Source organism: Cupressus sempervirens, chromosome 2 (assembly GCF_028749045.1).
Source record: "Cupressus sempervirens isolate cs-2001-9-10 chromosome 2, ASM2874904v1, whole genome shotgun sequence".
NCBI classification, from domain to species: Eukaryota; Viridiplantae; Streptophyta; class Pinopsida; order Cupressales; family Cupressaceae; genus Cupressus; species Cupressus sempervirens.
In genome coordinates, this window is record NC_143119.1 from 711,628,555 (window position 1) to 711,650,258 (window position 21,704).

General features: G+C 36.7%; 1 protein-coding gene across 2 annotated transcripts in view; it reads right to left on the reverse strand.

The window, feature by feature from the left end:
• Positions 1-20,960, reverse strand: part of ATS1 (phospholipid/glycerol acyltransferase family protein) — a 134,654-nt gene extending 113,694 nt beyond the window's left edge. For both annotated transcript variants that reach the window (XM_089815125.1, XM_089815123.1), the window contains exon 1: positions 20,194-20,960. In XM_089815125.1, coding sequence (XP_089671251.1) covers positions 20,194-20,512 — 319 coding nt within the window. In that variant the 5' untranslated portion in view covers positions 20,513-20,960. The remainder of the gene's footprint in view (positions 1-20,193) is intronic.
• Between the last annotated feature and the right edge of the window lie 744 nt (positions 20,961-21,704).

The following is a 21,704-nucleotide window of genomic DNA, read 5'->3' on the forward strand; positions in this document are numbered from 1 at the left end:
GATATCAGAAATAACAAGAGCTTTTAAATCCAGAATAAAATCGTTAAGTCTGAATAGTGTATTAGAACTGTAATCGTCTGAACCAATAAGAGAGGACAACAAAATGAGTATTTTGCAAGTGAGATTATAGCAGTCTTAATAAGTTTACCAAAAATTTCACATGGTATCAGAGACTTGGTAAGAAGATGATCAAAGGTAAACTTAAGAAATTTGAATACCTTCGCTGATAGAGTTCTGTCACACTTCTTTCATTCAAAATGACAAATCCAATCAGGTTTGAAGATCGCCTTGAGGGAGCCAACAACTTCATAGCATGGAAATTAAGAATCATGATGATATTGGATGAGCACAAAGTAGATTCATATGTGAAAGATAAAAGGTCAAAACCTGCACATGAGCCTAAAAAATCCCAATGAATTGAAAATAACAAGAAAGCTATGAGATTAATAGCAGATTCTGTGACAGACCACATAGTACCTGTTCTAGCAAAACAGACAACTACATACCTTATGTTAAAATCTCCAGAGAGCACCTTCGAGATAAATAATACAGGCAGAACCCTTGCACTCAAAACACAGTTGAATCACATAAGTATGAATAAAGGAGAATATGTGACGGCCTACTTCATGAGAATAATATAATTGAGGGATCAACTATCAAACATAGGGCATGAGATAGAAAGCAAAGAATAATCCCTTATAGCTCTAAGTGGGTTACCAAACTCATGGGAATCATTCAAGCAAGGCATAAGTGCAAGGTCAAAACTCCCAAAGTTAGACCATCTAAGATCTGGCTGTTTACAAGAAGCGAGGCAGTTACCAAAAGGAATCAAAAAAAATCCATAAATGAAGACCTTAATGTTCTAAATGCTAAACACCAAAAGAAAGGAAAGAATAAGAATTTCAAAAGGAAAAAACATTTTGATGGAAAGGGCAAGGAAAGAGTTGTTTCACAAGTCCAATGCTTTAGATGTGATGAATATGGACCTTATGCTGCCAAAAGCGCTCACAAACTTAAGAAACAAGCATCCTATGCTAAAGTCAAGAAAACAAATACAAAAGAAGATCCTGAGAAGTTCCTATTCTATTCAGCACATCCCAAGAACATCTAGAGAATATGGTTGAAGAAATGAGGAAGAGGTAACCATCGAAGATGCCTCTGCACATCCTGTAAAAGGAGTATGGAACATGTAAGGGTTGTGCATTAGGGAAGAACACTAAAGGATCTTTGCAAAATAGCTTAAGCAAAACTGATAATGTATTGGAACTAGTCAATTCAGATTTATGTGGATCTACTTACTAGAATGCAAAGAGTCAAAAAAGATCCTTAAGAAATTCAAAGGATTCAAGGCCCTAACAGAAAACTCCTCTGGCAAGATAGTTAAGACCCTAAGAACTGATAATGGGAAAGAATTCACCTCCAAAATCTTTAAAGAGTTCTGTATTAATGTCAAGATTAAAGAGTTCATTGTACCCTATAATCCTCAACAAAATGGGGTAGCTGAGAGGGAAAACAGGACCATTGTGGAAGCAGCAAAATCAATGATGTATGACCAGAATCTTGACACTTCATTTTGGGCAGAAGCATCAAGAACAACTGTCTACATACGAAATAGATGTCCTCACTCACATCTTGATAATAAGACACCAGAAGAGGCCTTTACCAAGATAACAACTGATATAAGCCACCTTAGGATATTTGGATGTCCTGTGTATATACATATACCTACAGAGAAAAGGGATTTTTGTACGTTACAATGAAACTTCTAAAGGCTATAGAATTTACCTACCTAATCAAGGCCAAGTAGAGCTATGCATAGATGTCATTTTTTAGAAAGACATTGCATTTAAAAGGTCTAAGGGCTCGGATCAACTGGAAATTCAAGGCTCTGCTAAGAACATGGAAGAAGATCCTCACTCTAAGACTCAAAGGGAGCAATTAGAATAAAATCTAAATGAAAACAATACTAGTTTTGAGATTTGGAGGGAGCAAAATCCTAATGTTAACAAGTAAAAACAACCACTTTTGGCTAGAAAAGTTGTTGAGGAAGCAAAAAACTTCGCTGCACTAAAAGGCACTTCTAGAGAGAGTAAGAGGCCAAATATATTATCAAACTACATGGCACTAATGAATGAGATTTCAAATTCAGAACCTACTAGTGTAATTGACACTCTTAAACACCAAGTATCAAAAGATGCCATGATAGAAGAATTTCAGTCCATTCTAAAAAATGATGTGCGGGACATAGTACCTAGACCTGAAGGGAAATCTGTTGTTACCTATAAATCGCTCTTCAAAATTAAACATGTTGCAGACGGCAGTCTAGAGAAATATAAGGCAAGTTTTGTTGCAAGAGGTTTCTCACAAAAGGAGGGAATTGATAATGAGGAGACATTTGCATCAAATGCCAGATATATGTCTGTTAGAGCAATTTTAGCCATTGTTGCAGCAAAGGGTTGGAAGGTACACCAAATGGATGTAAAGGCAGCATTTTTTAATAGAACTATCGAAGAGGAAGTCTTTCTAGAACAACCAAACGGATTTGTGATTTATGATGCAGCATCCCATGTATACAAATTGAAGAAAGCCCTATATAGGCTTAAATAGGCTCCTAGAGCCTAGTACAATTGAATTGACAAATACCTTACAGGAATAGGATTCTCTAAGAATGAAGCCGATCCAAGTCTCTACTTTAAAGTTATTAAAGGTGACATGTTGATATTAATTCTATATGTTGATGACCTGCTGATCACAAGAGAAGATCACTTAATTGCTCAATACAAGAAGGATTTGGCTTCAGAATTTTATATGAAGGATCTAGGTCTACTACACTACCTTTTGGGATCAGAAGTTTGGCAGAAACATAATGATGTCCTAAATCAAGGGAAATATACTATTGGCATTTTGAAAAGGTTTGGAATGTTGAACAATATGCCTACGTCCACACCTGTGGAAACAAACCTACATAAGTTGAAGGAAGCAGCAGTTGCATCCTGAATTGCATATCCTACACTATATAGACAAATCATTGTATCCCTAATGTACTTGGTTGACACTGATGGAGCCTAGATTTTCACAAGATTTAGAGTCTCCATTTGTGAAGACATGTTGGAGATCAATATCCCATTTTCAGATCATAACAAGGATTACTCACCTCAAACAAGAGCTTGTTTTCGGATTCCTATTTGAACACTATGCAGATGTGAAATTTACATGCAGCATTGACATATACAGAGAATTGGGACCAGTGTATTTAGAGACTCAGCCATATAAGAGGAACCTTCAGCAGCAAATGAATGCATCTTCAGTTACACCCACATTAGCTACTGTTTCCTTGAGTACATCAAATTTGCAAACTCCTAGTGTGTCTGCATCTCAGTTTGTCCCATCTATCTCTCAACAAGTAGATTCAATGATGGGCACCATTGAACTCACACAATCAACAAGGCCAGCAACAAGAATAGTTGTGAATAATCTGCATCCCTCGGTGTCTGAAGGAGACCTTATGGAGTTCCTCAATTCTGTGTTGCTGTAAAAAAGTGTCAACCACCTTCCAGGAACTAAGCCCTGTATTAGCTGTTTTGTTAGTGAAGATAAAAATCAAGCTTATGCAGAGTTTCTAACACCAGAAGATGCAACTGCAACACTTTTGTTAGACGGCATAACAATGAATGGAAATAATCTGAAAATCAAACAACCCAAAGATTATGCTGAGCCAGCAAATGGAGGTTCTGAGGAAACTTTGCCTGCGGTTGACTTGATATCCAGCACTATTGTTGATTCTCCTTACAAGATCTTTATTGGAGGGATTCCAAGCTTGCTTTGTTCTGATAAGGTCAAAGAGATTGTCACTGCATTTGGACAGCTGAAAGCCTGGCACTTGGAAGTTGACACAAACAGATCTTTTGCATTCTTTGATTATGTCGATCAATCTGTCACTTCTAAAGCCTCTGCGGGGCTGAATGGTATGAGGTTAGGAGGTGTCATTATCACTGTGGTTCAGGCTACTCCTGGTGCAAATGTTGAGGTTGAATTTCTTCCAAATTATGCTATCCCAGAGTTTGCAAAGGCACTCATGCAGAAGCCTACTCAAATTTTGAAACTAAAGAATTTGCTAACCAAAGAGGAGCTACTGCAATTTTCTGAAGAGGAAATATAAGAAATCTCAGAAGATATCTGTCTTGAGTGTACTAGGTTTGGTACTGTCAAATCTGTGAATATTGTAAGATGTAATAGCCAGGGAGATAACATTACAAATATCCAAACAGAGAAAAATGTTATTCACAGAGTTGTCTACCAGATACTAGCAATATTGAAAATCAATCTGAATCTTTAAAGGTCCAAGAGATAAGTGTTGTTGAAGGTACAAAACCAAATGGAAGAGAATTGAAAGATGTTGACCTAGGCATTAAAGATACTCTCTTGGAAGAAGATGAATCCCGTGAAGAGCAGATGGCAAACAAAATGGATGCACACAGCAATTGAAAATGGCGTGGACCTGAAGAGTTTGTTTGGAGATCATTACATGAAGTCTTACGGTATTTATGCTTATCGATTATAACCTGATTGCGTGTTGTGTGTCTCTCGCAGGTATTTTCAAACGCATAAGGATAAGATGATGCTTGCTCGCTATGTGCCCGGAGATATCACCAAACTTGATTTGTGAAGAAGTCTAACGTTCAGATGCATCTGAGAAAGACCTTGAATGTGAAAATTTTGAGGATACGAGTGCCCAATGATATGTTGCGGAAGTTGTTCTTCATCCGGAGTGATTTCCAGGCATAGAGACAAATAAGGAGTCAATGATATTAATTCCAGTTGCACACAGCAAGACATCTTGGTATGTAGAGGCCTGATAATGTTCTGGGAAAACATGTGAATCCGCTTGGAATTCAAGAAATATATATATATGAAGTCAAATATTATTCCAAGGTTGGAAAAGTACGTTCGAACTTTAAAAGTGGATGCTGCGAGAGAAGAATTTATATTTCCAGCCTGTGCACCTGCTTATACCATAGTTCCAAACATTCGAAGATGATTTAATTCCTTAAGTAAAACCAAACTATATTAATTCTGGCTCACGATATATAACAAATGATCCGTGATTTGTTATGAAAGTTCACAGTGTTATAAGGAGAGTTTAGCACCTTCTCTTGGGCTATAAATATAGATGTAAAAAACCAAGGGAAAGGGACAATTCATTTTTTATTTTAAAAAAAAATTATATTCTATGCGCTTTGATAGATTATATTCTTTTATTGGCAGAGAAATGAAGTTTTGAACAAAGCCTATGGATTGAATTACGGAGCAAATTTATATGTCATTCCAAAATTGAAATGCAATAAATAGATCATCTGTAAGGAGTGTCTTTATTGCGATTATATTTCCGGCATAGTTATTTATTTTAAATTTTGGAGTTTTAATTTATTATTAAGTTGTGTCCTTTATAAATGTTTTTTATTAATTTCTATAAATATTTTAATATTCGAATAAGTGGGCTGGGTCATTATTGCATTTTAAATTTGATAAACATAAATATTGTAAAATATTTAATTATTTCTATATTTATGTCTAGTTTGTCTCCATATCATAGGTGTTAAAGTGCATCCTAGACTAGTTTAAAATTGCATTCATATAATTGATCTGTCGCATCTAAATTATTAAAATTGTTTATAGTTTAAGTGTATTGAACTTTATAAAGTTGTACATTTCAACTTATAATATTGACTCTGATTGCCCATTTAATTAAGCACTGGTCTTTTATTCTTGATTCATAATCCATATGTTGGCAACTGTTTCATTTCTTTCCATTGAGGAAATAATATATTCATTTGTTGCAATCATATATAATAATCAGTTTTATTTAAAAAACTCTCATATATTCTTTTATAATTCTTAACTTGTAATTCACAAATTTGAAGTTTTCTATATTTCTTGCCATTAAGAAAACTTTCTTTGTATTCGTGTTTTAACCAATCTGTTTTAAGCATCTTGGATATAAGGTTGTTGTCCAGGATCAAGTACCCCCGCCTCGGTTTTGCAAAGCCGGAAATGCAAGGAACTTGGACCGTATTGTTCAATTCCATCAAGTTGGCCTTAACCGGTTGATATCCGAGCATCGAGCAGGCAAGGCTCGTAGGATTTCAATCTACGGTTTTGGGAACCAACAGACACACGACTTGACACTTGCTATGCGGTGAATGCCTTTAGTCAATTTTTGTGTGAGCCACATGAAATACACCTTGTTGTTGCTAAACATAATTTGAGGTACCTACAGGGTACTATTGGATATGGACTTAAATATAAGAATGTTGATCTAGAATTACATAGATACTTAGATTCAGATTGGTTCGGAAGTGTGACTGATTGTAAGAGCACGTATGGATGTTGTTTTAGTTTGGGATCAGCCATGATCTCTTGGATAAGCAGGAAACAGTCTTGTGTAGCACAAAGTTCTACTGAAGTCCAATACATTGCAAGCCGCCATTGGAGCTAGAGAAGTAGTATGGCTTCAAAAATTGATTGTGGTACTATTTGGAATGTCCTTGAAGCCTACTACTATTCATTGTGACAATCAAAGTTGCATCAAGCTCTCAGTTAATCATGTTTTCCATGATCAATCCAAGCATATAGAAATCTCTTATTACTACCTGAGAGATATGGTTGAAAGGAAAGCAATTCAGCTAGAATCTATTTGTACAAATGATCAAACAGCAGATATCCTTACCAAGCCTCTCTCTAAAGTTAAGGTGGAGCACCTCAGAAAGAAACTTGGTAATGGTTGAAATGTAAAGTAATTGAGACTAAATTTCAAAATTGCTCTTTTGTACTAATAAATTTTTTAAAGATGTTTAATGTGTAAACTCTTTTGTCATATGTGTAACTTTATGACTTTATGGGCCTCACCTATGTATATTACTGAAAGGTGATATTTTTTTGATAATGTACACTTGTATTTAACATTGTAAGATGACGACTTTACAATGTCTACTATCATGCTGACTTGATAGTTAAATTTCTTAGACTAATTGATTGATATCATACTGACTTAATATCCATTGCATATCAATTTGTTCTTAATGAGATAATCATATTGGACATTATGTGACATATAGTCGGTGGACATGCCATGACATGTTATGGTAGACATCATGCGATGTGATGTCAATGCACATACCATAACTAGGTATACAAGTATCATGTCGACTTGATACATTGTATACTCCTCGATATCACGTGTTAGGTGATATCTAAATTCTGTCATACATGGTTGCCTTCCCTAGCTAAGAGGGAGTGTTAAAATTAGTAGCGTCGGTCAAGACGAAAGAATGATAAATCTAATAACTGTACATGCATCGATTCTTTCAGCTACGATCTGACTACAAACACTTCCATGTTCAAAATCCTCTATCATCTCTTGGTCTCGAACATGCATCATTAATATGCATTATCGTCAATCTGCATTTGATATATATGGATTAGTTTGTTTATCAAACTATTGGTTAGGTTTGAGACTAATCACAAATCAGTTTGAAATGTCGTGTCTATTTCTTATCAATAGTCATGACTGCCCTTTCAAAGGACTATATATGTGATCTCATTGCAATAGAATCGAACAATAGCAAACATAAAATCGTTCTATATCTGCATCAGATATCAGAAATAACAAGAGCTTTTTAATCAAAATAAAATCCTTAAGTCTGACTAGTGTATTAGGACTGTGATCACCTGAACCAATAAGAGAGGACAACAAAATCAGTATTCTGCAAGTGAGACTATTGCAGTCTTAATTAAGTTTACCAGAACTTTCACGTCGCGTGATCTTCAAAATCATCATTCTTGCCTTAACGCTTTCACAACACATGAATGCACAGTCTATATTCCTGTAATGTGTTCTTGTCTGGAATTGAGCTATATCTATGTGAGAAGCCACCTCAATTGGCTTCCTGCTAAAGGTATCCTATCCTCGACTACATCAGATATCCAAACTGACTTGCTTCAAAAGCAATTAGACTCGGAATGCTTGGCAGAAAATATCAACATTGCTCTTGTTGATCAATATGGTACCTCCAGGAATGCTTAATGCTCACAGCCTATATCTGATGGGGACTGCCTGACCACCTCTTGCCAAATATCGGTTAACAAGTTTGTTGTGGCTTTTGAGTCCTAACTCTTAGCGCCTCTGTCCAAAATTAATGAGAGCTCTTCCTTATGCACTTAGAAGCATTAGAGATGGCATTTTCATAAATTGTCTGTAACGTTTCAGATTCAGTATGCCCATCAATGAACTTGTTGATAAACATCGCCTCTGACATCTGCAACACAGTTGAAAGAGCGAAGTTGTGCTTGTTGAAGGCTTTAGTTCTATCTTCCTTAAAGTAAAACGAAAGGCACAACTATAATTAGTTGCCAAATTTCTTCAGATGAGATCCACCTGCAGAGTTTCAATTTCTTTATCTTGGCCTGTACCATTTCCATTTGAACAACAAATACCACACCGACAATATATTTGAACATCTTGCTTGATTTGTCAATGTAAGTCTTGTGAATGAGGTCAACTTGTGCAGCATAATAGAGGCGTGAAACAAAACTTGCAGCTGATATCCACCCTATTTGTAAGCACAGGTATGCTATAAGGAGTCGAGGCAATGTTGTCTGTCAATATGCTTAAGCCAACGGTATGATCTACTCAGTATACACGGTAGCTTACATATTTGTGTGTGCACTTATACTTAGAATTGCATACACTAACAGCAATAACTTGGTCAAGCACAAGGACCTATTCACATAGGTGGCAGACTTAATATTCTATCTTTATACTAATCCCTGAGTAGTTTTGTATATACTCTATCACCTTAGTAAACTTATGCAGTGATTTCTTTCATCTCCTAAAATCAACTTGGCTCTGATACCACATTGATTTTCAGGATCATTGTATATGTTTTTATGTATTTTCCAAGTGCAGATCCAAAAGCATATATTAAGGGGTAGAAGAGACATGTTTCTATATTAATCAATATTGGTTATTGTAAGTTAGTTTCCATTAGACATTATTAACAACAACAACAATATATATATAATTGATGATTAATCAAATAGAAAAGTGTTTAACCAATAACTATAAGGGATTAACTCTAGATCAATTCAATTTGACTGAAGCTACAACATTAATTAACAAAAGGAGTGAATAACTTGGATTTATTTTCCTCTCACCTCCACCTTAAGAGAGTTTAAGCAAGTAGATATGCAAATAAAGCTGAAATATAAAGATATGATAAGATGATAGTGTATTGAAATGGAAAAGGAGAAAATGATATACCTTTTGAAATAAAAAACCCAAGAATGGGTTGTCAAACAACCTCCAAAAGGATTAAATCCGGCAATCTAGGCCAAAAACTGAAAGGCAGAAAACCCAAAATCGTTCAGCAATCTGGCAAGGCCGGTTCCCTCACGACGATTACCTCTGCGCCATGATCAACTGTACCTGACCCTGATTCTGATTTTACAATTCTGCTAAATGATGATAAGAGAATTTGAATCTACAACCTCTTCACCAATCCAAGATCTGAAGCCTGCAAAATAAAAGGATTTTGTTTGTTGTTTGAGGGAGGGAGGGTTGCGTCAATCAAACCCTAGTTTAGGAATTATCGTTGAATTGAGATAGAAAGTAGAATGCTAGCAAGTAGTAGTGATAGATATTACAATAATAGAAAATTGTCTGTTATTAGTTAATGGTAATCTATTTGTAAACTATTGTAAATATTAGAATGTTTCTAATATTTAGTTAGCTTTAGTTAAATGTAGCTTTTTTAGCTTTCTTTTAGCTAGAATAGAATGTTTCAAGTATTTACGATCGTTTGCTAAGGAAACATCATTCCATTCTTTTGTATATAATGACTTTTTGATCACTGTTAATAACAAGCAAGTATTTTACCAAGTACTTTCGTAATATGCTATCAGAACCAATACTTCAATTTTTTTCAAGTATTTTATAATTTCTTTCGAAATTATCTACTCCAAAAATTTCGAAGTTCTTTCTAAGGTCTTTCATGAATTTTTACCTGCTTCCTAATACCTATTTTCCGCTAGGGTTTATGAGACTTGGTCTCTGGCAGCCCGTGATTTCTGCTTTGGTCTTTTCGTGTCTGGAAATCGCATTCTTCTCTGAAAATAGCATTTGAGATACTCGTGTTTGCTCTCATCTCCAGCTCATGTCAAGATTTTTGTCGTGGTGTTGGTTTTGCAGCACAAACACGACCTCCAGTCCCTGCAACAACCTCTAATCTCTGCAATACGAATTTTTTTGGTCATTTTTGTTTGCCAGTGTTTTTGGATTTCCCACATCAAACAAACAAATTGTCGCCTATTCTAAGGCATCTTTGACTCATCTAGCATCGTCTAAAGGTTCTTCAACAACCTTCAATATCAGACCCACACCCAAACAACTATGTTTTTTGCATTTTCTCTACAAATCTGACCTCCATAGTCGCAAACTTGTGTTTTTGCTTGAAACCCTAGTTTTTTGAGCTCGGAATTTTTTTTTGATTCTAGATACTTGGTGGGTTTTTCGAGAGCTCAACATATTCTTTTTGGGCTTTTCGAGCTCTCTTCTAGGTCACTCCAAATTTTATGGGTCTTCCATTTTTTGCCTTGAAGAACGTGCCTTCTCTGATTTTCATGTTTTTTATTTAAAAACTTGCCATGGTATCTCTAACAAACATTCTGCTCGAGCACAACTCCAAATTCAATGGTCGGAATTATGGCACTAGGAAGCAATGGATCATAGCAATTTTTGGATATCGAAATATCGATCAAATTGTTCCAGGTCTTACGAAGTGTTCGACTACTCCTCGTACTGATTAGGATACTTGGGATTTGAATAACCAAGGCGATGATGCTTCTCAAATTATCCATGGCTGATGATCAGCTCTCTCAAATTCCATCCGGCAAGACAGCTGCCAAGATATGGACATGTTTCAAAGGTCTTCATGAGACTTCTGAAAAAAGCAAAGCTTTCTTCTTGAAGAACACTCTGTTTTCTATTATCATGGATGAGCGAACCTCGCTTCAAGCTCACCTGAATAGTATTCAAAAAATCTGTGATGAGTTGCTTACCATCAATGGCAAGATGGAGGAAGAGAGCATTGCGATTATCACTCTCCGGAGTTTACCAAAATCCTATGAGCACTTTATTGAGACTCTCAACATCACGTCTTCTGGTGTTGATCTGAAGTTCATTAATCTCTGCACACTTTTGCTTCAACAAGATTGGTGGAAACAAACGTTTAGTAGCAATTCCAGCTCCACCTCCATAGAGCAAGCCTTTGCTGCTAAATCCTTTCAAAAGGATAAAGGCAAGTTTCAGTGGTCATCTCAGCAAAAGTCTTTTGCTCGAGCATCAAATGGCTCCCGGCAAAAGAACATTCAATGCAACTATTGCCACAAGTTTAGGTGCATGAAGGTTGAATGTTGGAAACACTTAGCTGCACAATCTAAGCAATCAGGTTCGCAACCCAAAGCGAACAATACAGAGCATAATGAGCAGACAGAATCTGTCTTTTACGCTTTCATGGCTAAAAGACCAGCAAATCATGTGAAGTCGTCTGCCTGGTACATTGATTCAAGTGCCTCTCATCATTTTACTCACCGCAAAGACTAGTTTACTAACTACCAGCCTTATTCAGACTATTATTTTTGGTGGCGGAGAAGAGTACACTGTTGTCGACAAAGGCAATATTCAAATTCAGTCTGTAGAGAGGAATCTCATCTTCCTCGATGTGTACTATGTTCCAGGGATGTGACTAAATCTACTCTTGGTTAGTTAGTCATTGCGACATTCTCCATGCTATTAGGAATCTTTGATGAGTAGCAAGGACCTTTCATGCATGTTTCTCTTGTTCCCGATCCAGAAGACCAACCTATAAAGGCTCATGATTTGGGAGTTAGGCTTCCATTAGGTCCACCTGATGAGAGGGCTCCAGTAGCTCCTGCAACTCCAATTATACCAGTGATCCTTGTACAAACACCTCCAGCTTCTCTTGCAGGATCACCTCGATTTGTAGATGCTTCACCTAAGTTTGATCCAGATTCTTATGATGAAGAACCTGATCACCATGCATCTCCTGATACTAATGTTGGTCGTTCTCCTCTCCGACCTAAGTGGTGGACTAAGACACGTGTTGATCTTCGTAATGATGAGCTCATTGATGGGATAACTCCTCGGAAAAAGAGCAAACCTACAGAATCTATTAACTTTTCTCTAATGGCCAACATTCACAATCTGTTTGAACCTCGAACATATTATGAGGCTAACGGAATTCCAGAGTGGGAACAGGCCATGACCTCTGAACGCTAAACCCTGTTGAAGAATAACACCTTAGTCCTTTCTGATCTTCCACCATGGAAGAAACCCATTGGTGGCAAATGGGTTTACAAAATCAAATATAAATCAAATGGTACTTTGGCTAAGTACAAAGCTCATTTAGTTATGAAGGGCTCTTCTCAGCATCAGGGCATTGACTATGAGGAAGCCTTTGTTCCTACTGCAAAGATGAGCAAGATTAGTCCTAACCATGGCAGCTCGATTTGGCTGGAAGGTCAATCAGAAGGACGTCAAGAGTGCTTTCTTGAATGGTGATCTCCAAGAAGAGGTCTACATGACGCAACCTCCTAGTTTCAAGGTTGTTGGTAAAGACCGTCATGTTCTTAGATTGATAAAATCTCTCTATGACTTAAAGCAAGCCCCTTAGGCATGGTACATAAAATTTGGTAAGTACCTTAGTGATCAAGGCTTCAAAAGGAGTTCTTTAGACTCAAAATTTGTACATCAAGACTACTGACAATGTCATCATCCTTCTGGTTATTTATGTGGATGATTTGATTATCACTGGCAATAAGATAATTTATGCCAATCTTTTGATATGACTGACCTTAGGCTCATGCATTATTTCCTAGGTGTTGAAGTTTGGCAACAGTCTTCTAGTATATTCATCTCTCAATCCAAATATGTTAGGGCTCTGTTAGACAAATTCCGTATGAAGGATCGTAAGCCTTCATCTACACCCATTGAGAAAGGCCTGATATTATCCGCAAAGTCCGGTTGTCCTTCCGTTGATGATACTACATACAAGCAACTAGTAGGCAACCTCATCTATCTCTCTGCTACTAGGCCTGACATCAACTTTGTAGTCAGCTACATCTCATGCTTTATGATAGCTCCCAAGGCCGATCATTGGATGGGCGCAAAACGTGTGCTTCATGTTAGATTATGGTGATTGATCAAGGAAATACTGTACATACTCCATAATTCCTCGGATGAGTTCAGGGATGAGCCGAGTCCCAAGTGAGGGTTTGGGGGTGGCAAAAAAAAAAATTTGGGGTTATTTTATCGGCATTTTACAACCGACATGTTGTAACTAATTTTAACCCTAAAGCGGCAAAAATACTTGTATAAAAGGGCTTAGGGTTGGGGATTGTTTCAGAGTGGTGATGCGAAAATTGGTTCTTGCGGTAGTATTGAGTTGTAAGGGATTACAGATTGTAATCAGGTTGTAATCACTAGATCATAATAATATTAGACTTGTTATTTGGTGGACGTAGCCCAGGGATTGGGTGAACCACATTAAATCTGTGTCTTGTGTTCTCTTTTATGTGATCTATTATTATTCTGTTATTGTTTATATTTGCATGTAATTGTTATTTCTGTCCGTGGTTAAATCCTAACACTTCATTATGTGAAAGGCACTTCAAAGTATGGACTTCTTTACTCTCCAAGTTCTAATCCTAGACTCAGTGGGTTCACAGATTCAAATTGGGCAAGCTCTATTAACAATAAAAAGTCACTTTTGGAAATGTGTTCAGTTTGGGATCCAGTGCATCACATGGACCAGTAAGAAGCAACAGGCAGTTTGTCTCTCCTCTACACAGGCCGAATACAAAGGGACTGTTAAGGCAGGATGTGAAGATGTTTGGCTTCGTCGGATGCTTGGGAATATACAGATGTCACTCGCAGGAATGACTACTTTGTTTGTTGATAACAGCAGGCATTATCAAGTTAGCACGAAATCCAATCTTCCATGAAAAAACCAAGCATGTGGATGTTCATTGTCACTACATACGATAGCTAGTTGAAGACGAGACAATAGATTTGCAGTATGTTCCTACCACAAATCAGACTACAGACATTCTCACCAAGCCTCTTGGTCCTAATAAGTTTGTCAAATTCAAAGGACAGCTTGGTATTGTGGATAGATTAACCATTAAAGAAGGGTATTACGATAATAGATAATCGTCTAGTATTAGTTAATAGTAATCTATTTGTTAACTATTGCAAATATTAGAATGTTTCTAATATTTAGTTAGTTGTAGCTTTTTTAGCTTTCTTCAAGCTAAAATAGAATGTTTCTATTCTTTACAATCATTTCCTAAGGAAACATTGTCCCATTCTTTTCTATATAACGACCTCTCGATCTCTATTAATAACAAGAAAGTATTTTACCAATTACTTACATAATAATAGATCTAACATGATGCAATGTAAATCTATGAATATGCTCTTGAATTTAGAATGTAATCAAGTATGTAGATGCAACAGCCTTGACTCAACTTCAAAAACCCTAGGATACAAAATCAAAGTTAAACCAAAACCTTCATGAATGAATGTGCTTGACATTTGCCTTAAGAATGACAGTAGATGAATGTAGATGTTGAGAATATAAGTGTTGAAGATGCAACAAAGGATCTTGAATGTATGAAGGGAGATCTTGAATGTTGAAATGCTAGATCTTGCATAAACTCCTTCAATGGCTTAAATGCATGAATCATTGATTTTCAATGGACAAACTGCTTGAATGCTTTGAATGCTTAAAGAGTGCTTGAGAACTTGGGATCTAAAACGCGAGTGCTTGTGGATGTTGGATATGGTTTGAGATGCAAAATGAGGCAAATGGATGGGTTTATGAAGTGCTCGGAATTAACTTTCTCCCACAGGTCAACCCACTTAAAAGTTAACACCCCAGAACAATCCAAACAGAAGACCCATGAAGTGGACCGAAAATAGGGCCCAACAGGGATGCATCGCGTCCTTGATTGGCCCAACAAGGCACATTGCAGCCCTAATTCAATAGGGATACATTGGGTCCCTACCAACCAATGCCCAAAACACTCGGCATTCTTTTGGGGTCCCGAAATAGGTCGTGGATCCTAGAAATCGAGTACAGAACTCAAGATATAGTCATTACAATGCAGAAAATAGATTCTGAGTGACTGGATCAAGGAAAGGGTGGACCTAGGTGGTTGATTCCTTCCTCAGGCTTTATGCCATGAAAGTTGAAACTTTAAAGAGGATCTATTAGGTCCTACCCTAATTCCACCTAGCAGAAAGGAAAAGAAAGAGGAAGAATGCAAATGAATGACAAAATCACACTAAATGGGTGTTAAACCATCATTAGATTGAAGTGCTTCCAATTTAAGACAGTACACATATACAAGATGAACAATTCACGAAGACTTGTAAAGGATGTTGCTTGTAAAGTGATGAAATCATAAACTACATGGACTGAAACTAAAAAGAAAAGATTGATTTAATGATTTTTTTCTTCAGTGATTGGTTGTGCCAAACTATCCTAAGCCTATGGCTTTTTATAAGTACCAATACCAAGCTGACAAAGGGAATACAATGAAGTTGTGATCTAGCATAAAGATGCATCAAATGAGAGTATTATTGACAAAACATACCTACTAATCCATATTCAGGTTGCAAAGATTCATAGGTAAACATTGAATGGTTGTTACAATTTTGTAACTAGATTTGAGCATTGCCACAATTTCAAAAAAATTATCTAATCACAACAGTAAATGTACTAAAGAAAAAAAATTTAAAACTCGGAAGTACCCTGAACATGTACCTATGGTCCTGAAGCCATTACATTTGCAACACACTACTATAGCACTTTCAAATATCCTGCTGTTTTCATTGCCCATCAACAACAGACTTTTAATGATTAAGACTGAGACCCTGGAGAGTTCTAGCACTTCTATGCGGGAAAGATTGGCTACTATTTTGAGCAAACCACAATAATGGGCATAATGGTTTGGGTCAATCAATTGATCTCTTCCTTTACCCAATCATGAGTCCTTGAGCACAAATTGAATGTTGAAGATCAGAAACTCTCAAAACATTCTAAGTCACATCATTCCCTACAACAACTGAATCACAACTTATTACTCTCAATTAATGCCTATCAATTTAAAGGTTGTCCACAATTCAAGTCAGTTCAAGTTCTTCAACACTTCCACAAGGGTACCATACAACAATGCATACATTGAAAATATCAATGTAAGGAAGAATTCGTTAATGCTCTTTACATTTGTATTCTAGTCCAACCATGTTGTTTTGCAGGTTTTTGAACTATCTTTAGTTAATTTGATCATTAAGCTTTACATGATAAAGCTTTTTATCATACGCCTTTCCAGTTTTCCTGAAAATTAGATGTTTTAGGAAGCATTAAGTATCATCTGAAATTAGTGGATGTTGCTAGCATGAATGTTGATGGTATTCCTTTGGGGGAGTATCTTAAGCAATGGAGAGCATGTGACAGTATTGTCATGTTGCATTCATGACTGTGTTTGCCATTGATGTCAACATAGCAGCAATTTTGTGAACACTAGCAAAGTAGCACATAGAGATCAAGGTCATACGGACGGAGGTTTGATGTTCAGGTGACACACAGTCAAGAATCTGTTTTCTAATGACGAGGCTAAGTGTGCGTAATATAAGTCAAAGACATACGAAGGTTATATGTGATTTACAAAGAGCAGTACAGAGACAAAGTAACTGTTAAGCAATTTTTGATGATTGCATTATATCTTCTAACAAAAATATAATCTGGAGATGCGCAATGATAAAAGATAGTCTGATGGTGACGTCAACAAGTGTGCAAGCCCTACTGTCGCACGTGTGAGAAGTTGTATAGACTGTGAGCCGACCATGTTATTGTAATAGCGAAATAATTAATTATCTTATTATAATTAATTAAGAAAGCCTCAAGGCCGACTCGAGAAACTATTTTGAAGATAGGGTATAAAGGAAAGATGTTTTCCTCGTTTGTATGAATGTGAATAAGAAAGTGAAGTGCAACATGTTCAAGGAAGTGTGAACAAGAGCAAAGTATTCGGTAAATGCATGTAAGCGCTCCAAGGGATTATTGGATGCGAGGTTTGTGATCTAGTATCAAGACCAGAAGGAGCAAAAGTCTGGTTGACAGGACAGAGAAAGAGGAAGGAGCAGTACAATTCAATTCTATTATTCTACAAGGAATAATACGGAGATCATTTGGACAGTGGGTTCATTGGTCTTGCCCCTAAAGCTGTTTGGACAATGGATCCATCTGCCTTCTACAAGTCCTAACAGGGTTGGCACAACTCCTAACAAGGTTGGAATCTCCTAACAGGGTCAAAGTCTCCTAATAGGGACTGATATGTACTAAATGTATTTCATAGACTCCTAACCTCTATCAAGGAATATTTATATTAATACATCATCTTATGGGTATCATCCCCACCGAGGTTTTCCCTCTGATCAAGGGTTTCCCTAGTTAACATATCTAGTGAACTATGCATGAGTATCTTGCTGTGGTTTCTGATTATATTGCTCATATGGTTAAGACTTAGTAAGGTTGATAATTGTGATATTCGTTGGATAACTGATTCAACCCCCCCCCTCCCCCCCAGTTATATTGGTGGACTATATATTCAAAGAGATGCTTCATGAGAGATTTAATTATTAAACTTTGAAACAATCTTAAGACACTTCAATCATCGATCTAAGCTCAATCTTTCAAGCTAATGCACTAACATTCAGTAGTTAAAGCCCATTCATGGTTTGTATGGCCAATGAAGTACTTAAAAATATGTTTCCACCTGAAACTCTAAATGATAAAGGATTAAAAAACATAATAAACAGAGATTGTGCAGGAGGTTTTTCAAATAAAATATATACAAGACTGGCCTGGGTTGGTACGGATCTTCGGGGACCCTTCAAACAGTTGAAGAACAGGAATAAAGGACAGAATCAGCCAAATGTGTGCATTGTGCATCCAACACAAACAAAGTGAAACATTTGGCTCCAATCAAATCTGTTCTGCTGGTACTTTATTACCAGATTAAGACAAATGGAAAAGCCAAAAACAAGAACTATGGTGTTCTATATTCCAGTTATTAAAAAAACGTTGTTTAAGTATTTTATGTCATTGAAGTATTCTGGCAGAAGCATTAGTAATGCTTATTGAGATCAATTGGATCATCATATGTTATAAAAGCCTCTAAAACAGAGTATATAAGTGAAGTGAACGGACATGAGTGACCTTCAGAGAAAGTGAGCTTGTAAGATGACTAAAGTGATGTTGCACAGTACCATAACATCCTTGGAGGCTCCAATGTTCAATTGACTTGCACATGGTGAAAGGTAAAGATAGTTTACTAAGTCATCAGAAAGAGAGACACCAATTTGGTGTATGAGACTCCCTTTATGCAAGCACTTTGCAGGGGAATATTTAACATTATATATTGTTCAAATGAGGTGATATTTAACCTCAAGCATGGTAAGACAGGGGAATCATATCTTATTTTAATATAATATGACTCCCCTTTTTTCCCATCTCCAATCATTTTGGCTCCTCTATTCAGAGAGTAATTCACCCGGTCCTGCTCATTTTGGACACTTCCTTTTCACACACCAGCAAGCACTTGCAGAATTTCATATTCCTTTAGTTACTATCACACAGTTTGAATGAATCACAGCCTTGTAAGTAATCTTCGTTAACAAATTATCACATAGTATATGGATTCATATTTTACCATGTCTGCTGCATTCAGCTCTCACAGTAAACTGTCCTCTTTTCCGTAAAAATATTATAATTAGCATGACTTGTAAAGTGAGAAAATTAGAAAATCATTAATCTAGATGCATTAAATGTCAATCATATAACAGAGTTGTGAATAATGTTAACTGAATCCCACCAGAACAATTTTCATTGAATGGCTCTCTAGTGATTTGATCAGTTGCCCTACTTCTAGTAGATGTTCCCGTACACTTTTTCATTTTAACATCATTTGACACAATAAGTTTCATCAAATAGCTCCATATCATCACAACATAATCCCAGAGCTGATAGCCATTCTTTAAAAGCAACATCATACATTAAAAGTTGCAGATTTGTCACGGAAAAGTGGAAAATGAAAAGAAGCTAAGTGTGCACCTCAAGCGTCGAATCAAATTGAGAAGCTTAATAATGAAACGAATTGAAATAAACTCAATAAATGGAGAAATTGCAAAAATGACGATAGCAAGCAAGTGCTCTTTATGTCACTCTGGCGTGGGCATTAATAATCTTCATTTGCATAGATTTATCATGCACTGAACCTTACTTCATATAAATTTAAAGCCCAGCTCACAGTTTGAGGGCAACATATTACTCACTGCACACTTTGGTCCAGAAATGGCTCTAAATTACAAGACAACTTTAACTACATATGCAGCTTTGGATTCCTGAAAGCAAAAGTTGTCTATTGTGACCATAAAGTAGACCCTAAATTATTGTAAAGATAACAGTTCTGCCCGTCTAAGAAAAGAAAAGGCAGCCGAGAAGAGTGATCTCCAAAATTACGACAAACGCTTTAAATCTTTAGTTCAAATTGCGTTTACACCTGCCTTATGTAACCTGTGTATTATTTTTAGGCAGCTCCAAGTTCCATCAGTTAAATGGAATCGCGGATATTTACATTAGGGCACCAAATAAATTGCAAGGGAAACCTAATATCCGTAATTTAATCATTTAAGATCTATAACCAAATATATTTCAAATCAATTTACTTGTTGTATGCCGTTATTTCTTTTTGGGAACACATGTGTTTCTTTCTTCATCAGCATTTAACATTTCGGAACAAATTCTACAATCTATCATCAGAATGAGAAAGACAGCCAGAAGGAGAAATGTCCAAGAAGAATTTCTGTATTAAAATTATCAGCATATTTTCAGAGGCTTTATGTCATAAATTCGTACTCGAGTCGAGGGCAAATGACACTGACATAGAATCTTAATTAATAAGTGAGCGTTACCTTTAGAATGCACCAGAAATTTTTTAAGTGAAGATTCGAAATGTTTGACAATAGTAATGGACGGAAACTGAACCAACCTTCTTCAGAGAGAAATGTTCGCGAGGTTGTGCCGCCATTATTATCACTACCGTGGGCCTCAGCAACCGCAGCTTTTCCAGGCCGCGCTAAAACTTGCTCAGCGCCTCCTTTGTGCTCCGCTATTGCCTTTATTTTCAGTTTAATATTACAACTACAACAAAAATGCAAGCGAGGGCAGCTCGTGGACGCCACAACAACCTGGCGTTGGCGATGCGGCGGCCGTAGGTTCGGCACCTCCGCTACAGATTTAACAGTGCCCCCAGATTTCAGGCAGGAGACTGCTGCAGAGCCTCCAGCAGCGCTCCAAAACGCCGCCATAGATAACCCCAATTAAATCTTCCGCTACCCAATTCGCCCAAGCTCCTTATCTAAAACCTAGGTGGACCAATGAAAACAAATTTCACAGAGCTCAACGGTGCCCAATTCACAACCGCCCATTACTTCAGATAAAGTGAAATTCGGCGACCGCAGGGCTGTGAAATCTGACGGTCTTCTAAATCAAAGCCACTCATTACTTGAGATAACTTATAATTCAGTGAAAGCAGGCTTCTGCAACCTGACGGTAAATCGGGCTCAAGCCTCGAGGCCTAGACATCCACAAAGCAGATTGATTCCTAAGAATTCATGATGCTCGCACTTTATTTATTTTTAAGGTTATTCTGTATTGAAAAGAGCGTCAAAGCTTCTGAAAGCTGGTAATGGAGGAGATAGATAATATTTGCAGGGCGCTAAAACGCTCGATTCTTTTGTGGTCGTTCGGTGAGGGAGTTTTGTGGGATTCTTCGAAGAAATTTGAAAAAAAAAAAAAAGATTTTCCATACTGTTGTGATGATCTTGACCATTGATTTTCTGACAGGTGGACGGAACAAAATTAGTTTGTTAATTTGGTTTTTTTTCACTCGCTGCAACCGAGGTGATTAGATTGCCTGGGCCACAACGTTTGCATGATTGACGGCTCGATCGTCATGTTTCATCTGAAATTGGAAGAACATGAAAGGAAAAGATGGTGAAATAACTTGGAAGTGACATCCATTTTGTATGGACTATCTATAAGATAAGAGAATTAGACAAAAACATATATAGGTGAGGGTGTCCTTTTCCTTACTTGTCCCATAACAGTCAATTTTTGTTTAAATTGTATAGGTGGTTGATCTTTATCCAGATAATAACAAGAAGAATATTCAATGATATGAGAATTTGATAGTTGTCTTTCATTATGAGGAAGTGAGTGAGTTTTTAACTATGAGGGCATTGTTTTATTGAGTAAGTTAACAATTTCAAGGTCTTTTGATATATTGATTAGGATGATCATTATATTGTTAATTCTTGTTTTTTAAAGTTTATTTAAATTATTCATCTTAAAATGTTCTTTTATTGTGTGTGAAGTACATTTTATCTTTCATCACCTCTTTATTGAGGAAATAGATCTTGTATGTGGAGCAAGTATTATGCATATGGTGGATGAATAGAAGTGCATTATTGTAAATTGTAATAGCAAGTTGAGCTAGGA